The sequence below is a fragment of the Leptodactylus fuscus genome, chromosome 8 (genome assembly GCF_031893055.1).
Source record: "Leptodactylus fuscus isolate aLepFus1 chromosome 8, aLepFus1.hap2, whole genome shotgun sequence".
In the NCBI taxonomy this organism is placed as follows: Eukaryota; Metazoa; Chordata; class Amphibia; order Anura; family Leptodactylidae; genus Leptodactylus; species Leptodactylus fuscus.
This window is the reverse complement of record NC_134272.1, coordinates 76,903,117-76,925,168: the sequence shown is the minus strand read 5'-3', so window position 1 is coordinate 76,925,168 and position 22,052 is coordinate 76,903,117. Positions and strand designations below refer to the sequence as shown.

The following is a 22,052-nucleotide window of genomic DNA, read 5'->3' as shown; positions in this document are numbered from 1 at the left end:
TTAGACCCCATGCACGCGACCAAGTGTGCATCCAGTGTGGGCTGCTCTAAGGGCTAGTTCACACGGGGCATGGTATGGCGTATTTTGGTCCTGATTGTGATGCAGGAAGCCGCGTCAGAACTGTCGCAGCTTCCCGCTCCGGAGTAGGCCCTAATGAATGGGCCTAGTCCGGAGGGTGCTGTCACGAGGTGGACGCTGGGGCTGATTCAGCCGCGGAGTCCGCCTGAAGAAAGGGCAACTCGCTTCTTTTTTCCTTGAGCGGGAACATACTTCTCACGGAAAAACGGAAGGTAGCGGTCTACATAGACCTCTATTGTGAGGCGGTGGATTCGGCATCAGAATCTGCCCCGTGTAACTGAGCCCTAAGGCTGCTGCTACATATGATCTGTGTGGGGGTCTGAGGATCCGACCCCCACAAATCCGATAGTCATGCTCTAAGTAGTGGGTAGGCCATCAGTAGGAGACCCCTTTAAGGAGGTTAATTTACTTAGTGACCTTCCCGCCACTTCTGTAGGACTTCTTCTAACCTTGCACTTCCTTCCCGAGCCCAGACCGTCCTGTACACAAGGTCTGCATTGGTATTTAGGGAAAACAGCCGAAAGAAACAGATTGTCAGCAGATAGACATCAATGGCCTGAACTTCTGAAAGCCATCTGATTCGGAGAATTGTTCCTGGCTGGCTATAATTTTGTTGTCATTTCACATCTCCTCCTCCTGTAATTGATGTGACAGGACTGGGCCCAGGCAGGGTCCCCGAGCTTGTGCTCACTTTCCTGTTTAGCCTCTCCCTGACATTGCAGATAAGACGGGTCCGTAGATAAAGCACAATCCATAAATCACCTTAAGCACCGGCCGTCTATACGCACTTGTTTTCTCTATAAGGATAAAATATACAATAATTGGTGTTATTTTTTCCTTCCTGGAGGAGAGAAATGTCCTGATGGTTCACACCGCGGGGGGGCGCTTTTATTAATATTATAATTAAATGAGTATCGGGAACGGCGCCAAGACTTATATGAGCGGATCGCTCAATGACCCATGTTGTTCAGTTCTTGTGTCCAACAAGGAATTGCTGTGACAGTTTTTCTTTTTTTTACAGGTTGTTATCGACGCCTTCAGATTAATCAATGCCAACATGATGGTTTTGGGACACGAACCAAGGCAAACGACTTCCAATCTTGGCCACTTAAACAAGCCGTCTATACAGGTAGGTCAGCGAGAACAAAGGGCCGGTATGGCAGGCACACAGGTTCTCTCGTATGGCTGACGCTAAATACAAGGGAACCTGTGCAAGCTTGGCATAGCTAAATAAATAGGTAAAAACGGGGAATTTTTATTTGTGTTCAACAAGGGGATTATACAGGGAACCTCTCGTATACAGGACTGAACAATAAATGGAAATAAAATTATGAAATGTTGCACATTAAAGGGACCTGTCACCTCCCCGGCCCAGGCCAGCTCTCTACATCATTTAAAGGGAGTGTCACCAGGGTGAAGCGTAGTAAACCAGCAGTGCAGTCGGGCTCACCTGAATGTAACACCTTATCCTCCATGAAAATTAACAACTTTATCGCCGAGAGGTTCGTTTATTTCACAATATGCAAATGAGCAGTCTGGCGCACCGAAGGCAACTCCATTGCTCTAAACTGCTCTGTCCCATACGGCTCTAATACGTTCTCTTTCCACCCTCCAGCAAGCTATACCGAAATCTCACCTGGCCCTGTGTTCTTGTGTTCATGCTGGGGTATTCGAGCAGTATGGAGCCCCCATTACTCTATACTGTTAGCATATTGTGAAATAAATTAATATCTTGGCAACAGAGACAGGAGTTTTCATGGGGAAGACGCGTTACATTCAGGTGAGCCTGAGCTAACAGTAGTGAACACATTCTCTTAAAGGGGGTTATCCCGTGTGTAGTATTATTGACTTATCCTTAGGATGGGCCATCAATAGTAATATGTGGGTATGACAACTGGGATCCCCATAGATAACCTGTACCTAAATGATCGTATTGTGAGCCACACTGCTCACTCATGATATGAACTGTATCTGTGTACGTATTGCATCGCTGCACCATTGATATCTATGTATGTAAGTGTTACCGGGAGCCATTCTGTGCTGGTACAGTTCCGACAGCGAGACCCCACAGATCTGATAAGCCAACAATATTACAAATCGGATAACCACTTTAAAGGGATCCTATCATTGGATACCCTTTTTTCTCCCTAGCATATAGGAATAGCTTTAAGAAAGGCTATTCTTTTCCTACCTTTAGATGTCTTCGTGCCGCCGTTCAGTAGAAATTCGGGTTTTATTTGGTATACAAATGAGTTCTCTCGCAGCACTGGGGGTGGTGCTCAGCGCTCAAACAGCACTGGGGGTGTCCCCAATGCTGCAAGAAAAACCTGCAGCGCCGCCTCTATCTTCTTCTGGAACAGCCTCTCCCTGTGTCTTCTTCCATCCTGGGGTTCAATCTTCTAGGCCTCGGGCAGAGCCGACTGCGCATACGCGGTAACCACAAGAAAATGGCTGCTTACTGAGTAAGCGGCCATTTTCTTGCGGCCGCTGGCATGCACAGCCGGCTTTGCCTGAGGCCTAGAAGATTGAAACCCAGGATGGAAGAAGACACAGGGAGATGCCGTTCCAGAAGAAGTTGGAGGTGTCGCTGGAGAGTTCTATCACAGCATTGGGGACACCTCCAGTGCTGTTTGAGTGCTGGAGACCGCCCCCAGTGCTGCGAGAGAACTCTTTTTCATACCGAATAAAACCCGAATTTCTACCGAACGGCGGCACGGAGAAGACTTCTAAAGGTAGGAGAAGAATAGCCTTTCTTAAAGCTATTCCTATATGTTAAAGAGAAAAAAATGGTATCCAATGACAGGATCCCTTTAATGACACAAATGCTGCCAGAATATCAACAGTTGTTGTAAAATTGTTTACGCTTTATCGGGTGTTGGCTTATCAGACACCAATATAAAACTCATGTAGGTTAAAGAATTTACTAGAAAGGAGCACAAAATTAAAATTTTAACACAAAATTCTCTACAATCCCCTGTATCCTAACCAATGATCCCAGTAATACGGCATTCTCTCTAGAAGACAACGTTGCACCACAAAGTGGAATTTGTACCCGATAATTGGCCGTATTTTGTATGTTTTCACCATTTTGAGCATTTCATTATAAAAAGGCTACTAATTTTCCTTGGTGGCCGGTAATAATCGCCGCCTCTTCCATGTAGCTGTAATCCTATCCCGGCGCTCTTGTAGTTTGGGGATTTGTGGTTTACAGGCTATTGTTCAGGCCTGGCCGCGTCCATTTAAGCTTTTAGCAGCAGGTTTAGAGTCTTTATTATTTTATTTTATTTTTTTTATTTATTTTTTTTCTTTTGCACATCAGTTACATTAAATTAAAGTCTTACCTGACATTGTCACGCTTCGTCCCCTGTGATAGTTCAGTGACACCAAGTTTGTCTATATTATAAAAAAACAAAAAACCTGCGTCCTAATGAGGACAGAAATTGTTTGAGGCCGGACAAGTCCTTACTTGCAGGTTTCTAGGGAATGCAACGCACCAGACCCTTCAGCCAACGTATAATGACCTCCGGCGTAAACATTTTGCTCCTTCATTATCTCTTAAAGGGGTTAAGAACATTCTGACTCTTGGAAGAATAAGAACTTCGGGTTGTGCTAATTGTAAATAACAAGCTCCAGCTTTGTTCCGCCATGTTAAATAATTAGTCTTATTTCTAAGGTTGGATTGTTATCTGTATATGACGGTAATTAAAGCCCTAGAAGGCCGTCCGTAAAGTTATCGCCATCGAGGAGTTTTTGTGAAGCGATCTGTTTACCGTCCATTATTACAATGTAGACGGTTAGGAAACAAATACCCAGAAGTGATGGAAGGAATTCTTATTAGATGTGTCGATAGTAACGTGATCACTTTATACTTGGACCCAGTCATGATGAGGATGGAGTCGCACGCAGGGCCAAACCTCTGGCCAAAAATGGCGGCTAGTGGCCACATGATGAGATGGCTGAACTGGTATTGGCCCAACATGGGTGTATAGTGTGGTCTAAAGGGGGTATCCTGTAACAGGATCGGGGGTAATTTGTTGGGGGTCAGATTACTGGAACCCCAACCATTCACAAGAATTTGGGTGTTCTGTACCCCGTCTCCAATGGGTTGTTAGGATGGGTACCACGCACCACTGTATTTATTCAATGGGAATCGCTGTGCTCTGTTATCTCTGACGTTCCTATTCAAATAAGTTGATCCGCAGGCTACCCAACCTGCCGCTGCACTCAAACTGGGGTGAAGAACACCCAGATTCTATGTATGGGGGTCCAAATGGTAGGACCAATCAGCGAGGCACCCCCTATTCCAGGGGCAGCAACCTTCAGCACTCCAACTCTGGTAGAACTACAACTCCTCGAATACCCTTTTAATACCATAAAATCCATTGAAGGGGTTGTCCAATAATAGACTCAGGATAGGTGAGAAGTAAGGGTAACGCAGTGGCTCAGTGGTTAGTGCTGCAGCCTTGCAGCACTGGAGTCCTGGGTTCGAATCCTGCCAGGAACAACATCTGCAAGGAGTTTGTATGTTCTCTCCGTGTTTGCATGGATTTCCTCCCATTCTACAAAGACATACTGATAGGAAAAAAATGTACATTGTGATCTCTATATGGGACTCACAATCTACATAAAAGAAAAGGATAGGTGAGAAGTGTCTGATCGGGTCCCACTGACTTTTAAAATGGGATCTTTTGTTTCCCCATCATTGGTGCAGTAGTCCTGGGTTCTGACAACTATGATGGCGAATAGGGCAGGGCAGGTAGGTGATATGACACTCCCTTTAAGCATGTGTGGTCCTGTTTCTTGAACCCCACCACACCATCATTATCAGATTTCTCAAGGTCTGTTCTTCGGCAGCCCAAGAAGTAAGTTATTTAAAGGAGCTGCAGTAAATGGGCGCTGAGGCCTCTTCATTTTACCTCTGCATTTCTTACATGTAGTAGTAATACCGTATTATTAAGACTGCAATACTCTGCTATATAGTCAAGACATCTAGATGAAGCGAGGTAACCATGAAGGGGTCACAGCACTCACCAGGGGTGCCGAGAGTCAGGCCGTCACCTATCTGGTACCGGTGACCCATCCTAACTACACCGTCAGGTTCCGGATCCCAGAAAACCAATTTCAACCTAAAAGGAAAACAATCTGAGCAACCAAATAGCAGAACTCTAGGAAATCATAATGTCCGCTCTGTAGTACCTGTATCTGATGGTTTGTTTTTCCACAGGCGCTGATCCACGGTCTGAACAGACACTACTACTCCATAACCATCAACTACAGGAAGAATGAGCTGGAGCAAAAGGTGAGGATTTCTACCGCCATAATGTCATGTGTGTACACGGCCATAATGTGCACTAGGCCATCTGCGAGAGGCATCAGGGAGACTCATAGTAAGGCCTTGTAGATGACATTGTTCTCCGTATAAAACTCATATATCAGGACAAGGATCTGCCCGGTGTGTTCAGACTGTCCTGCCAGATCCCTGTCTGGGGTTGTTAGGCCTGCTTGTAAAGCCATTTTTTAGGCCCTATTCACACCACGCTATTTTTGGTGATATCTGGTACAAATGAATAACATCATATAGCCTGTTTGACCGTTCGTTTCTACGGCTCCGATGTGTGGGGGCTGCACCCAGCTGCAAAATAGAGTGCGGTCCTATCCCTGCCGACTTGTCTCTTCTGTTGGTATGGTCCTTGGAAAACCCGGCTGCACCCAGATGCCAGATAAACCACGTTTCATCATTATTAACCATATTCAAGAACATTTAGTGCCATGTCCAATGCTGAATGTCCAAGGCCTCTGTCCCCATAGACATTGTATGAAGCATGTTTGATCAGTGGTTGGGTAGAGAGGAGGCCTTGTGGCCTTAGTTGTAGTGATTGTGGGCGTCCTCACCATGTGCTCCGCAGACACTTATTACCTATTCTGCAGCTCGGTGATAAAATATCCATTGTGGGGAACATCCCTGTAGGGTTTTTTGGTTCCTTTCATAGAACGTATTCTGTCACCCACCAGATTTCCTCCTGAAGACTCCCTTTGGGATCAGAGCTGGTGACAGGTTGTTTTAGTGTAATGTGTCCCATTAGAACATAATAAGCTCCAGCAGATCTCTACAGAAGGAGACGTGCCCCAGCGCCGTGCCGCCTCTTACCTGCCTGAGCGACAGGCGTCGGCATCTTCTAATCCTGTCATATGTGCAATAACTTTATTAGCAACTTTTGGGTTTGTTCATTTGGATGGTTATAATTTGGCGTTTTATGTTCTTTGCGCAGATGTTGCTGAACTTACACAAGAAGAGCTGGATGGAGGGTCTGACCCTGCAAGACTACAGCGAGCACTGTAAACTCAATGAGACCGTCGTAAAGGAGATGCTGGAACTGGCCAAGAATTATAATAAGGTATCCGGCACACGCTCTACAATGGCCGCACACCTTTTAGTACATGTGGGGCTCTTGTATGAGTGAATCTACTGTTCGTTATATTCGGATAGATCTCATTTGCAAAGCATGTTGCCGTTCATGGAAAAAAGAAACAAGCTGTCCTTTCTTGAGGCGGACTCCGCAGCTGATTCAGCCCCGGTGTCCGCCTTGCAGCAGCACCCTCCAGATTAGGCCCATTCATTTGAGCCTACTCCGGAGGGGTAAGCTGCGACAGTCAAGGTAGACACACTTTGGCCCGAGAGTGACACTTCTTCCCGTGTTGCCAATCTGCTCCCCGTTTGAACGGGCCCTCAGACAAACACACAAGCTATTCACAGGCTATGGCATATATGTATGATAGACATGGCGGCACCTCTGGACTCCACACCTATATCTAGAATAGGGGTCCCTGTACTGTTGCATTCAATGCAGTTATGAGCAGGGTGCGGATGGTATGACGGGTTGGTGGGGGTCAGAAAAGTGCAATCTATAGTGTATGTACATATAAAATAAAGGGATGGGGAGGAACTGGGCACTACGCTGGAATAAAGGAACGCTACAGATACTGAGATGGTTGTCCAACTAACCCTCTATTTAAAGGGAGTGTCTCACCAGTCAGGATGATTTAATGCGATAGGGGAAGGGTAAAACGGGAGAGGCTGTTGGTTCTGATCATATAAGGTGGCCCTAATAGGCGGACTGTCCATGTCTTGGATACCACAAGATCGCACATCCCGTCTCTGCAAAGGGGTTAAGGTAGTTGTTCCTTCCGCCCTGCTACCGTATGGACACCTGTTACAACGACAGATCTCTCTCCCCCTGTTAGCTCATTACTGAATCCCATTTACATATATCAGACACACGTTGGAGTCGCCACGCCGCGGGATCTGATTAGTATCTGAGCCTGTAGTGTGTGTTGTCATTTCAATTTTTTTTTCCCAATGTGGCTGCTGCCAGTAGATGAGAGTGGGTGTCAGGCATGGCATTGAGAAGCCTTCCTAGTAGCTCTGAAAGCCTTGAAGGTGAAACCTCTCTTGCGGTTTCGCGGTCACAGTCTGTGTTACACGGGAGGAAAACATTCTCTGCTCTTCTGTATTGTCAGACTTGATAGGTGCAGATTTCATTAATTGAAACCTTGTAAAAATATAGCGGCGGTCAGAGCTCCATGGCGGCTATAAATAGAGGTAGCCATACAGTGCACGTATAGAAGGAAACCGTGGGGTGTTCTGCTGCGTTACCATCATCGTATGTGGAGACTCTCAGAAACGTTGCAGGAAGAATCTTTTAACTGGTTCAAGTCTGGAATCTTTTGAGTCTTCAGAACCAGGCCGCTCTCTTCTGTGTGTTAGTTTGTAGCTAGATCAGTTTTGCGGCGTGCAATGTTATTGCATCATCATTACAGATATCCTTTTACGTTTTTGTACCCCAAAATCTAAGCTGTATCAGTTGAATAACCTTTTCTAACTTTTTCAGGCTGTGGAAGAGGAAGATAAGATGACACCTGAGCAGCTCGCCATTAAAAATGTCGGGAAACAGGTAAGAAACCTCTGTAATGCACCTTGAAGGGGTTGTCCTATCGCTACATCATATCCCCTAAGTGTCTGATTTCTTGGCCCCATGATCATCAAAAAGTCTGACGGAGCAATGGTTGCCCGTGTGGCTGCAGCTCCGTGAGATGCTGGAGTACAATGCTGCATGCACAACCATTGCTTGTCAATGGAGGGGGTCACGGGACCTCCATTCTGATGATTGTAGGCACTTCCCATTCATCGGATACTTATCGGCTTTCCTATGGACGGCTGATACATTGTTGCGGTGGGTCAACCCCTCGAATGACGCTATTGCCTCTTTCCCGGTCACTAATTTCCTTTCCACTCTTACAGGATCCCAAACGCCACTTGGAAGAACACGTGGATGTTCTGATGACCTCAAACATCGTCCAATGTTTAGCAGCCATGTTAGACACGGTCGTATTTAAATAACAGATCGGTGGGCGAGCGCATCTTACGTGGGTCATGTGTGACATCTGCGGTCCGCCTTCCAGACTGTCCTGTCTTTTATTATACTTTGTATCAGCTGCAATAAGGTTCATTTCATAGGTTTTTGGTTTTTTTAATTATTTTCTTTTGTGCAGTTTAGTCTTTTATTATGAAATGAACCTATTCTGGTGAAATCCTATGTATATAATGGGGTCGTATGGACACAAATCACCGTACGTCCGGGGCCTCCAGCAGCGGCGAGGTTTACGCCTGTTCTTTATCAGTTATAAACTCTGTTTCACTTGAGTCAAAGACGTCCAAGAAGATGATGTGGGGACAGCTGGCATGGCTGGAGACCTGGGAGCAGCCCAGTAACACCTCCCGCTATCTCTTCTGTAATTACGTCTGTTCTGAGATGTCGGGGACTTTACACAATGAAAAGTTCTCTAAACATTTATCAAGGCAAATTTTATTAATATTGGGGAGATCCATTCTGCAAGTGTTGCTACATAATAAAAGAAAAAAAATACATTTACACATTTTCAGTGCCTTTTTTGTATGTTTTTGTTTTTTGTACAATGAACCTTTATTATCCCTGTATGTAAAGTATGTCACCACAGTAACAAACAGCCTGATGCTCGGGAGGACGAGCGCTGATTCATGGTATGATCCATAGATTGACGCTCGTTTCAATCGGCCTTTAATGCGGACTAATGAAAACTATAAGGAACCGTCCGTACTGTGACCTCTCCATAGGGTTACAATATGGGCTCAAAAGTTGTAACACAGCTTCAGCAGTAAGAAGGCTCGGGGTATGTTCACCAATAATAAGAAGATAACTGTTATATAGTCGACCACTCCTTTTTGTCATTTAAAGTATATCTCAAATTCTAAAGCCACTTCCCATAGATGAATAGTATAGGTGAAGATAAGAAACTAAAGATATATCTTATGAAAGACAACTTCCTTCTCCACTTATTAGCCTGTATTCTTCCTCCTTAACATAGACAGACAGAAGTCTATGGAGAGGGGAGGAAAAGGAGGCTGATTCTGCCAGGTAGTATGATATATTGCTCCTTTCTGTACACTTCTAGAGCATTATCTTACTAGATAGTCAAATGTATCAGACAGCAGACTGTGTTTTTCAGCCGCCTGCTCCTCCTCTCCCTCCCTTCTCCATATATTTCTGTGATTAGAAGTAACTCCTTAACACCTGATACTTGGAGATATATTACAGATCTTATTCTATCGTATTAAACAAAAATGGTTCTATTTATCTGCACTATTCATTTATACAGCACAACACAAAAGGGGTAGTAGTCTGTAGTGGCAAGAAGGGATAAAACTGCAGCATTACCGTGACGGGTAAGTGTCCTCACTGCTTCTTCATGTGGAAAACAGTTTCAAGTGTCTGCAAAATTTCCCAAAAAAAATATACATATATATATATATATATATATATATATATATATATATATCCAACATTGATTTTTTTTTTTTTTTTGCAACCTCCTCAAGGCTCTCTGTTTTCTACTATAGGAAAACAATTAGTGCTAGGTTTCCCAAGACGAGAAATGCACCACGTGTACACTAGTGTCTAGTTGGAACCACTATAGTAAACCTGATCCTGTGTGAACAAAAAATAAAAAACTCAAGACCTATCCCAAGTACTACCTCTCTTACCTCTATAGGTATGACTCTGGTTATCAGAAGTTGAAATCAGCTTGATACTAAATAACAATCATATGAATCTGTTTCAAGGAGAAGATTTACTAAATAAGTGTTCTCAGAAGTTTATCCTTTATAGGGAAACTGTCATGTTGAGCGCACAGTCCTATCTACCAGCAGTGAGTTATAGAGCAGGAGCAGCAGATTGTATATAGTGTCCTATCTGCAGGTTATAGAGCAGGAGGAGCAGATTGTATATAGTGTCCTATCTGCAGGTTATAGAGCAGGAGGAGCAGATTGTATATAGTGTCCTATCTGCAGGTTATAGAGCAGGAGGAGCAGATTGTATATAGTGTCCTATCTGCAGGTTATAGAGCAGGAGGAGCAGATTGTATATAGTGTCCTATCTGCAGGTTATAGAGCAGGAGGAGCAGATTGTATATAGTGTCCTATCTGCAGGTTATAGAGCAGGAGGAGCAGATTGTATATAGTGTCCTATCTGCAGGATATAGAGCAGGAGGAGCAGATTGTATATAGTGTCCTATCTGCAGGTTATAGAGCAGGAGGAGCAGATTGTATATAGTGTCCTATCTGCAGGTTATAGAGCAGGAGGAGCAGATTGTATATAGTGTCCTATCTGCAGGTTATAGAGCAGGAGGAGCAGATTGTATATAGTGTCCTATCTGCAGGTTATAGAGCAGGAGGAGCAGATTGTATATAGTGTCCTATCTGCAGGTTATAGAGCAGGAGGAGCAGATTGTATATAGTGTCCTATCTGCAGGTTATAGAGCAGGAGGAGCAGATTGTATATAGTGTCCTATCTGCAGGATATAGAGCAGGAGGAGCAGATTGTATATAGTGTCCTATCTGCAGGTTATAGAGCAGGAGGAGCAGATTGTATATAGTGTCCTATCTGCAGGTTATAGAGCAGGAGGAGCAGATTGTATATAGTGTCCTATCTGCAGGTTATAGAGCAGGAGGAGCAGATTGTATATAGTGTCCTATCTGCAGGTTATAGAGCAGGAGGAGCAGATTGTATATAGTGTCCTATCTGCAGGATATAGAGCAGGAGGAGCAGATTGTATATAGTGTCCTATCTGCAGGTTATAGAGCAGGAGGAGCAGATTGTATATAGTGTCCTATCTGCAGGTTATAGAGCAGGAGGAGCAGATTGTATATAGTGTCCTATCTGCAGGTTATAGAGCAGGAGGAGCAGATTGTATATAGTGTCCTATCTGCAGGTTATAGAGCAGGAGGAGCAGATTGTATATAGTGTCCTATCTGCAGGATATAGAGCAGGAGGAGCAGATTGTATATAGTGTCCTATCTGCAGGTTATAGAGCAGGAGGAGCAGATTGTATATAGTGTCCTATCTGCAGGTTATAGAGCAGGGGGAGCAGATTGTATATAGTGTCCTATCTGCAGGTTATAGAGCAGGAGGAGCAGATTGTATATAGTGTCCTATCTGCAGGTTATAGAGCAGGAGGAGCAGATTGTATATAGTGTCCTATCTGCAGGTTATAGAGCAGGAGGAGCAGATTGTATATAGTGTCCTATCTGCAGGTTATAGAGCAGGAGGAGCAGATTGTATATAGTGTCCTATCTGCAGGTTATAGAGCAGGAGGAGCAGATTGTATATAGTGTCCTATCTGCAGGTTATAGAGCAGGAGGAGCAGATTGTATATAGTGTCCTATCTGCAGGATATAGAGCAGGGGGAGCAGATTGTATATAGTGTCCTATCTGCAGGTTATAGAGCAGGGGGAGCAGATTGTATATAGTGTCCTATCTGCAGGTTATAGAGCAGGGGGAGCAGATTGTATATAGTGTCCTATCTGCAGGTTATAGAGCAGGAGGAGCAGATTGTATATAGTGTCCTATCTGCAGGTTATAGAGCAGGAGGAGCAGATTGTATATAGTGTCCTATCTGCAGGTTATAGAGCAGGAGGAGCAGATTGTATATAGTGTCCTATCTGCAGGTTATAGAGCAGGAGGAGCAGATTGTATATAGTGTCCTATCTGCAGGATATAGAGCAGGAGGAGCAGATTGTATATAGTGTCCTATCTGCAGGTTATAGAGCAGGAGGAGCAGATTGTATATAGTGTCCTATCTGCAGGTTATAGAGCAGGGGGAGCAGATTGTATATAGTGTCCTATCTGCAGGTTATAGAGCAGGAGGAGCAGATTGTATATAGTGTCCTATCTGCAGGTTATAGAGCAGGGGGAGCAGATTGTATATAGTGTCCTATCTGCAGGTTATAGAGCAGGGGGAGCAGATTGTATATAGTGTCCTATCTGCAGGTTATAGAGCAGGGGGAGCTGATTGTATATAGTGTCCTATCTGCAAGTTATAGAGCAGGGGGAGCAGATTGTATATAGTGTCCTATCTGCAGGTTATAGACCAGGAGGAGCTGATTGTATATAGTGTCCTATCTGCAGGTTATAGAGCAGGGGGAGCTGATTGTATATAGTGTCCTATCTGCAGGTTATAGAGCAGGGGGAGCAGATTGTATACAGTGTCCTATCTGCAGGTTACAGAGCAGGAGGAGCAGATTGTATATAGTGTCCTATCTGTAGGTTATAGAGCAGGAGGAGCAGATTGTATATAGTGTCCTATCTGCAGGTTATAGAGCAGATTGTATATAGTGTCCTATCTGTAGGTTATAGAGCAGGAGGAGCAGATTGTATATAGTGTCCTATCTGCAGGTTATAGAGCAGGAGGAGCAGATTGTATATAGTGTCCTATCTGCAGGTTATAGAGCAGGAGGAGCAGATGGTATATAGTGTCCTATCTGCAGGTTATAGAGGAGGAAGAGCAGATTGTATATAGTGTCCTATCTGCAGGTTATAGAGCAGGAGGAGCAGATTGTATATAGTGCCCTATCTGCAGGTTATAGAGCAGGAGGAGCAGATTGTATATAGTGTCCTATCTGCTGGTTATAGAGCAGGAGGAGGAGATTGTATACAGTGTCCTATCTGCGGGTTATAGAGCAGATTGTATATAGTGTCCTATCTGCAGGTTATAGAGCAGGGGGAGCAGATTGTATATAGTGTCCTATCTGCAGGTTATAGAGCAGGAGGAGCTGACTGTATATAGTGTCCTATCTGCAGGTTATAGAGCAGATTGTATATAGTGTCCTATCTGTAGGTTATAGAGCAGGAGGAGGAGATTGTATACAGTGTCCTATCTGCGGGTTATAGAGCAGATTGTATATAGTGTCCTATCTGCAGGTTATAGAGCAGGAGGAGCAGACTGTATATAGTGTCCTATCTGCAGGTTATAGAGCAGGAGGAGCAGATTGTATATAGTGTCCTATCTGCAGGTTATAGAGCAGGAGGAGCAGATTGTATATAGTGTCCTATCTGCAGGTTATAGAGCAGGAGGAGCAGATTGTATATAGTGTCCTATCTGCAGGTTATAGAGCAGGAGGAGCAGATGGTATATAGTGTCCTATCTGCAGGTTATAGAGGAGGAAGAGCAGATTGTATATAGTGTCCTATCTGCAGGTTATAGAGCAGGAGGAGCAGATTGTATATAGTGCCCTATCTGCAGGTTATAGAGCAGGAGGAGCAGATTGTATATAGTGTCCTATCTGCTGGTTATAGAGCAGGAGGAGGAGATTGTATACAGTGTCCTATCTGCGGGTTATAGAGCAGATTGTATATAGTGTCCTATCTGCAGGTTATAGAGCAGGGGGAGCAGATTGTATATAGTGTCCTATCTGCAGGTTATAGAGCAGATTGTATATAGTGTCCTATCTGCAGGTTATAGAGCAGGAGGAGCAGATTGTATATAGTGTCCTATCTGCAGGTTATAGAGCAGATTGTATATAGTGTCCTATCTGTAGGTTATAGAGCAGGAGGAGCAGATTGTATATAGTGTCCTATCTGCAGGTTATAGAGCAGGGGGAGCAGATTGTATATAGTGTCCTATCTGTAGGTTATAGAGCAGGAGGAGCAGATTGTATATAGTGTCCTATCTGCAGGTTATAGAGCAGATTGTATATAGTGTCCTATCTGTAGGTTATAGAGCAGGAGGAGCAGATTGTATATAGTGTCCTATCTGTAGGTTATAGAGCAGGAGGAGCAGATTGTATATAGTGTCCTATCTGCAGGTTACAGAGCAGGAGGAGCAGATTGTATATAGTGTCCTATCTGCAGGTTATAGAGCAGGAGGAGCAGATTGTATATAGTGTCCTATCTGCAGGTTATAGAGCAGGAGGAGCAGATTGTATATAGTGTCCTATCTGCAGGTTATAGAGCAGGAGGAGCAGATTGTATATAGTGTCCTATCTGCAGGATACAGAGCAGGAGGAGCAGATTGTATACAGTGTCCTATCTGCAGGTTATAGAGCAGGAGGAGCAGATTGTATATAGTGTCCTATCTGCAGGTTATAGAGCAGGAGGAGCAGATTGTATATAGTGTCCTATCTGCAGGTTATAGAGCAGGAGGAGCAGATTGTATATAGTGTCCTATCTGCAGGTTATAGAGCAGGGGGAGCAGATTGTATATAGTGTCCTATCTGCAGGTTATAGAGCGGGAGGAGCAGATTGTATATAGTGTCCTATCTGCAGGTTATAGAGCAGGAGGAGCAGATTGTATATAGTGTCCTATCTGCAGGTTATAGAGCAGGAGGAGCAGATTGTATATAGTGTCCTATCTGCAGGTTATAGAGCAGGAGGAGCAGATTGTATATAGTGTCCTATCTGCAGGTTACAGAGCAGGAGGAGCAGATTGTATATAGTGTCCTATCTGCAGGTTATAGAGCAGGAGGAGCAGATTGTATATAGTGTCCTATCTGCAGGTTATAGAGCAGGAGGAGCAGATTGTATATAGTGTCCTATCTGCAGGTTATAGAGCAGGAGGAGCAGATTGTATATAGTGTCCTATCTGCAGGATACAGAGCAGGAGGAGCAGATTGTATACAGTGTCCTATCTGCAGGTTATAGAGCAGGAGGAGCAGATTGTATATAGTGTCCTATCTGCAGGTTATAGAGCAGGAGGAGCAGATTGTATATAGTGTCCTATCTGCAGGTTATAGAGCAGGAGGAGCAGATTGTATATAGTGTCCTATCTGCAGGTTATAGAGCAGGGGGAGCAGATTGTATATAGTGTCCTATCTGCAGGTTATAGAGCGGGAGGAGCAGATTGTATATAGTGTCCTATCTGCAGGTTATAGAGCAGGAGGAGCAGATTGTATATAGTGTCCTATCTGCAGGTTATAGAGCAGGAGGAGCAGATTGTATATAGTGTCCTATCTGCAGGTTATAGAGCAGGGGGAGCAGATTGTATATAGTGTCCTATCTGCAGGTTATAGAGCGGGAGGAGCAGATTGTATATAGTGTCCTATCTGCAGGTTATAGAGCGGGAGGAGCAGATTGTATATAGTGTCCTATCTGCAGGTTATAGAGCGGGAGGAGCAGATTGTATATAGTGTCCTATCTGCAGGTTATAGAACAGGAGGAGCAGATTGTATATAGTGTCCTATCTGCAGGTTATAGAGCAGGAGGAGCAGATTGTATATAGTGTCCTATCTGCAGGTTATAGAGCAGGAGGAGCAGATTGTATATAGTGTCCTATCTGCAGGTTATAGAGCAGGGGGAGCAGATTGTATATAGTGTCCTATCTGCAGGTTATAGAGCGGGAGGAGCAGATTGTATATAGTGTCCTATCTGCAGGTTATAGAGCGGGAGGAGCAGATTGTATATAGTGTCCTATCTGCAGGTTATAGAGCAGGAGGAGCAGATTGTATATAGTGTCCTATCTGCAGGTTATAGAGCAGGAGGAGCAGATTGTATATAGTGTCCTATCTGCAGGTTATAGAGCAGGAGGAGCAGATTGTATATAGTGTCCTATCTGCAGGTTATAGAGCAGGAGGAGCAGATTGTATATAGTGTCCTATCTGCAGGTTATAGAGCAGGAGGAGTAGATTGTATATAGTGTCCTATCTGCAGGTTATAGAGCAGATTGTATACAGCCCCTCCTCCTCTATAACCTGCCATCTACAGATAGTACATCAGGTGTCCTTTTAAATTGATATAGTAAGGTTAGAGAAAAACAAAATAAGACACACAGTGTGGCCGGCCAGTATTTGGTTTCACAGCTCCGCTCTAGTCATTTGAAGACATATAAACTGCAGTTTCAGACAATACACATGGACAGCGGAGACTCCGTTCCTGTGAAAAAGGAAAAATCAGTCTATATGTGGTCTCCTAAGGCTGCTATATACAGATCTGTGCGGTGTAAAAATAAATTTGTCGTATCTCTGTGAATAACAATGTGCGCGGTCTGTGACACGTCTAGGTATTGTCGTGTTTTTCACATGCGGAGAGTTGCAGCTGTAATTCTTGCATTGCTTAACTTTCCATGAAATGCACATTACAGAGTTTACAGTTTCTTTGGCATCAGATACATCTCCTCGCAGCTCCCCAAGGCAAATATGTTTTCTACCTAATTTACACTTCATTAATTGGGCTGGCTCCTCCCCACAGGGTCCTCGCGAATCTCTAGCATTGTGATAGGTATCTGTGGCAGTAAATACAATCTACACTGGGCCAGGCAGATACAATTGAAGAATTTATTGTGTTTGTACCAGTGCACAAAATGGTGAAGAGATCGCAGACGCCATCATTGGGTTAGCGTCCATAGAAGCAAATAGATCTGAGCAAAGAGTTTACACACAATTGTATCTATTAAAGGGGATGTGTCCACAATCTGTATCATGTAGATAGTGAAATTTCACTTTACTATAACTGGTTTTTATTTTCAGATTGTAGAATGTTTTAATTCTATTTTCTGTATGTGATTATGGGGGCGGCCATCTTGTCTGGGCGTGATATGATATACAGTAGGGGTCCCCAATCATAGGTCTGCGGACCAGGATTGGATCATAGCAACGTGGCCTAGCGCAAAGTATTCAGCCTTGGTATCGCTTACCATATCAATGTGGCCTAGTGCAAAGTATCCAGCCTCGGTGTCTAGCAATTCGCCATGTTTGCTCAGATACCCACCCACTCCACAGAGCATACGGCAGAGAGCCTTCCCGTCCACATGGTGGAGCCCTCCTACAACCCAGCCCCATATAACCAAGGCCCCACCCCGCCCTGCTGGTCCTTGGAAAAATGATCTTGCTTGAAGCCAGTACCTGGTGCAAAAAAGGTCGGGGACCACATAGTCATGGTCGTAGGCAGCAATAGTCTGCAGCCGACTTACTAAAGTCTATGGGAAAGTTTTCTAGCCATGCTCTGTGCAGGGAGGGGGACGAGATAAACTGTGACATCCACTATTGTCAATAGTAATGTAATGATGGCTCAGGGGGTGTTATCTATAGGGGTGTTATCTATTGTTATCCTGTCTGTAATAGAAATCAGGTGACTGCTGCTGCTGAAAAAAAATGCCTATAGAATTGGCAAGTGTCAGTCTATTTTTAAGCTTATTGGCCAGAAGGAAAGTTTCAGAATTGACAAGTTATTAAATAAAGTCATCCAAAATTCTTTAAAAATAGGTTTAATGTAAAAACGTAACAAATTAAGTCATTTTCCGGTGACACATTGAATTTAAGTAGGCAAAATAGGCCCCAGTCTAAAGCACCAGAGTGTAGGGGGCACCATAAATTGCTAGAATATATCAAGTTATAATAAAAAAAATTAACTTACTTACATTCCCCATAATTTTTTTTTAAATAAATAAACTGCATTGTGATGTTCCTCTGTTACTATTCCTGGAAATGCAGGAATACAATGAGGGGAGGGTGTCATCAGTCATTTTAACAGTTGGGTGTGTCTCTGTACTCTCCAATTGGTGCTAAGTTTCAGACTGTGTAGGGCCACACTATTAACAAGGAGAAAGACCTTGTTGTCCTGGTGGGGTTACAGAGGAATTGCAGAATGCAAAGAATAGAGGCTGCACAATCAGTATCTCATAGCTGACACATATCAGCAGAGTTGACAACCCCTCTTGGTGCTAGATTTTTTTTTTTTTATTGTAATCTCTTTCCTCTGCATTGTGCTACTCCTCTGTTACTATTCCTGGAAATGAGGAAAGAAGGCTTCTGTTCATCCTAACAATTGGCTGTGTCCGTGCGCTGGCCAATTTTTGCTCACCGAGTCAGACTGTGTGTAACATCCTCTACCGACAAGACAAATGGTGAGGCTTGTTGTCCGTTTTTCTAAAATTTCCAGGAGGAGTGACAGAGGATTGACAGACTGCAAAGAATGATGTTCCAGAGTTGTTATTTCATAGACAACACAAGTGATTATTGTGATCACTTGTATTGTCTATGGAATAACAATTCTTGATAAGCTTTTCTATGCACTCTGCCATTCCTCTGTAACCCCTCCTGGAAATTTATGCTTGCTATATATTTATTAAAGTTTTTCAAAGTAAAAGTTAAACCAATTGGGACATATGACCCACCCCCACCCCATTGACAGCTTCTGTTGTATTTGACATGCTGGGAGTTGTAGTTGGAGTAAACTCTGTATTCCGAGCTTGATCAAATAAATGGAAGCAACAACATAATTTCCAGGAGGAGTTGTAATTTCCAAAAATAATAGATATTCTACACATAGTGAGGTTTGGCTGTCCATTGTATTGTAGTCCAGTGAGGGTCTGGTCTAGGAGAGCCCCCTATAAATACACTAATGACACAAAGACCCCTCCCCAGCCCTTCTGCTCCTCCAGCTCACACAGGAATCAGGTTTTCTCTCCTCCTGCATTATGGACACAGATGAAATATTTATTTATCAGAGATGTCACAAACATCACTACAAATGCATCAAGTCCCTTCCAGGCAGCAGCTTATAATTATTTCACATCCTGTCCAAGGAGTCTCCAAGACTTGTCTCGCCTGAGATCACACAAAGCCCAGCACATGCCATGTACTTAGGGGGAGGAAGAAGAAGGAGGAGGAGAGGTGAAGGTGCCCAAATCATCAGCTTTTATAATACAAAGTCCCATCACTGACCATGGACCTGCACTGGCAGAGGTGGAACAATGTGTAGCTATCTAACATCTCCATGACAGGTGGCCTCTCACATAGAAAAGACTGCACTGGCATAGGTGGACCAACGTGCTGCTACCCAGGATCTGCATAACAGGTGCCCCCCCCCCCACACACACACACACACAAGACTGCACTGGCAAAGGTGGACCAATGTGCAGCTGCCCAGCATCTCCATAACAGGTGCCCCCCACCCCACAGAAAAGGCTGCACTTGTAATAGACAGACCCTCCCTGCTAGAGGACATGACATCCCTCCTCCAGTGCACCAGGCACAATAATAAGCTCTTCCCCCTGTTTGCACCAACCAGCTCCACCATAATATGTGACCCCACCCCAGAGACAATGTAAAGGCTGCACTAGTGACATGGCAAGTTGCTGTCAATAATAAACTCTTCCCTCTGTTTGCACCTAAGCACTTCCAACATAGTTTGTCCCCCCACCCCAGAGACAGTTTAGAGGCTGCACTACTGACATGGTATGTCTTCATACTAGAAGAGATGAGATCCCTCCTCCAGTGCACCAGACACTTCCTCTCCCCTTTACACACAATAATATTTTTTTCTCTCTGTTTGCGCCTAAGCAGCTCCAACATAACACTTCCCCACCCCCACCCCAGAGACAATGAAGAGGCTGCACTACAGTCATTGGTCTTAATTCTTTGCAGTCTTGCACGATTCCTCCATGTAAAGGAGATGAGACCCCTCCTCCAGTGCACCAAACAATTCCTCCTTTCTCACAATAACACACAGTTCCCTTCATTTGCGCCTAACATGAGGCTGCACTAGTGTCACAGTAAATAGCCAATCTTTCCCAGTCCCCCATAGGGGTGTTGAGATCCTTCCTCCAGTGCACCAGACTCTTCCTCTCCCTGAGTTTGCCATGCAGGAGCCAGGTGATTATCCTAATTAATGCCTATCTAATGAAGTGACTGTCAGCAGTAACCAATGGCAGCAGCTTTCTCATCCCTTCTCCAGGCTGCAGGATCATAATGTTGTCTCACTGCTGCATGGAGTCAATTGGCCAATCTGGGAGCCCCCAGAAAAAAGTATCAGTGAGAGGCAGCACCAAGGCTGGGAGACTAGGAGGCATGAATTGTTCCCCTGGATGGGTGTGAGGGGCTGAGGGGTTAGTCTGGTGCTAGCTATGCAGTTGGATCATTGCATCTCTCCCTCTATGATGCTCTCCAAGAAATTCCTGAGTGTGAACAGCAGCTACCCCCATCCAGGAGCCTCTGAGCTTGCTTTGCATGAACATCCCATTATCTCCACTTCTGACAACCTGGAGAGAAGTTCACCTCTGAAAAAAACTACCAGGGGGATGACGAATCAGTCAGATCCAGACAATTTCCCTGACTCCAAGGAGGCACCAGGGGACGGACAGAGGAGTAAGCTGTCTCCTGTCTTGGATGGGGTCTCTGAGATTCGTCATAATTTCGATGGATCTGCAGCAGATCGCTATCTCCTCCCTCAGTCCAGTCAGTCCCAGGCTTCTGCAGCTCCAACTACTACTCCTACTATGTTCCCTTACCCCAGCCAGCATGGACCGGCTCACCCAGCCTTCAGTATCGGGAGCCCGGGCCGGTACATGGCTCACCACCCGGTCATCACCAATGGAGCCTACAACAGCCTGCTGGGCAATTCCTCCCCCGGCAGCGGCTACCCGGGCACCGGCTACCCCTACAGCCAGCAGTACGGGCACTCCTACCAGGGGGCTCCCTTCTACCAATTCTCCACTGCACAGCCTGGACTGGTCCCGGGCAAGGCTCAGGTCTACCTATGTAACCGGCCATTGTGGCTCAAGTTCCACCGACACCAGACTGAGATGATCATCACAAAGCAGGGCAGGTGGGTTCCAAAGCCACCAGGAGACTCTCCATGTCAGCCAGAGACCCTCCATGCCACAAGGAGACCCTGCATGTGCCTGTCCTGATCTAATGCAGGCTGATAGCACTAGCATCAATATTATTATTATTATTATTATTATTATTATTATTAGTATCACTTTTATATTATTATTATTATTATTTGTATCACTTTTATATTATTATTGACATTATTTATATTAATCACAGAATTATTATTTTCTTATTTTTATTAGTATTTCTATATTCCTATACTATTATAGTTATATTACATATTATGATTATTTCTAGCATTAGTGTTTTGATACTATTATTTATTATTATATTTGGAAGTGGAACAATATTCTCCTTTAGCAATATTCCTAAAATATTATAGCTCTAATATATTTTTATTATTTGTATATTTTTAGTGTTTTGTAGGCTATTATCATTTCTATTGTTCTACTCCTGAAATACTAATAACATGTATATATATATATATATATATATATATATATATATTTCTATATCATAGATAATTGATCATTAATATTGCTATTATTATTATCATTATTATTGCTATTATTATGTTTTGCTTTGATTTTATTAATACACATTTATACTGGATGTAACATACTCAGTATTATTAAATAATTCTATTCCTAATATATATATATATATATATATATATATACACACACACACACACACACATCTGTGTATTTCTAGATCTATCTCTATATACCTATTTCTATAGGCTTTATACATCTTTATATTTTACAAGTTATATGCATTTCAGACATCTTTATTCTGCATTGTTTTGCAGTTATATTTTTTAATACCTACTTTACAATCACAACTTTTTTTATTTGATCGCACAGATTTTTCCCTTTTCTTCTTTTTTTACATATTTTTATTTGATGTTACTTGTAATGATTTGTACTACATGTTCTTGGGTATATACAGCTGTCACCGCACATATGTATATATTTATCTGTAATATATATAGTAATTAATTGTATTTACTATATATATATATATATATATATATATATATATATATATATAT

The 22,052-nt window shown here is 43.6% G+C and overlaps 2 protein-coding genes across 2 annotated transcripts in view; both read left to right on the top strand.

Annotated features, from left to right (window-relative positions):
• The window catches only part of PSMD14 (proteasome 26S subunit, non-ATPase 14), a 68,176-nt gene extending 59,168 nt beyond the window's left edge, over positions 1-9,008 (top strand). Inside the window, exons 7-11 of the mRNA XM_075284506.1 lie at positions 1,100-1,207; positions 5,303-5,377; positions 6,348-6,473; positions 7,968-8,030; positions 8,378-9,008. Coding sequence (XP_075140607.1) covers positions 1,100-1,207; positions 5,303-5,377; positions 6,348-6,473; positions 7,968-8,030; positions 8,378-8,476 — 471 coding nt within the window. The 3' untranslated portion in view covers positions 8,477-9,008. The remainder of the gene's footprint in view (positions 1-1,099; positions 1,208-5,302; positions 5,378-6,347; positions 6,474-7,967; positions 8,031-8,377) is intronic.
• An 11,278-nt stretch (positions 9,009-20,286) lies between these two features.
• The window catches only part of TBR1 (T-box brain transcription factor 1), an 8,028-nt gene continuing 6,262 nt past the window's right edge, over positions 20,287-22,052 (top strand). Inside the window, exon 1 of the mRNA XM_075285562.1 lies at positions 20,287-20,987. Within this exon, the coding sequence (XP_075141663.1) occupies positions 20,287-20,987 (701 nt within the window). The remainder of the gene's footprint in view (positions 20,988-22,052) is intronic.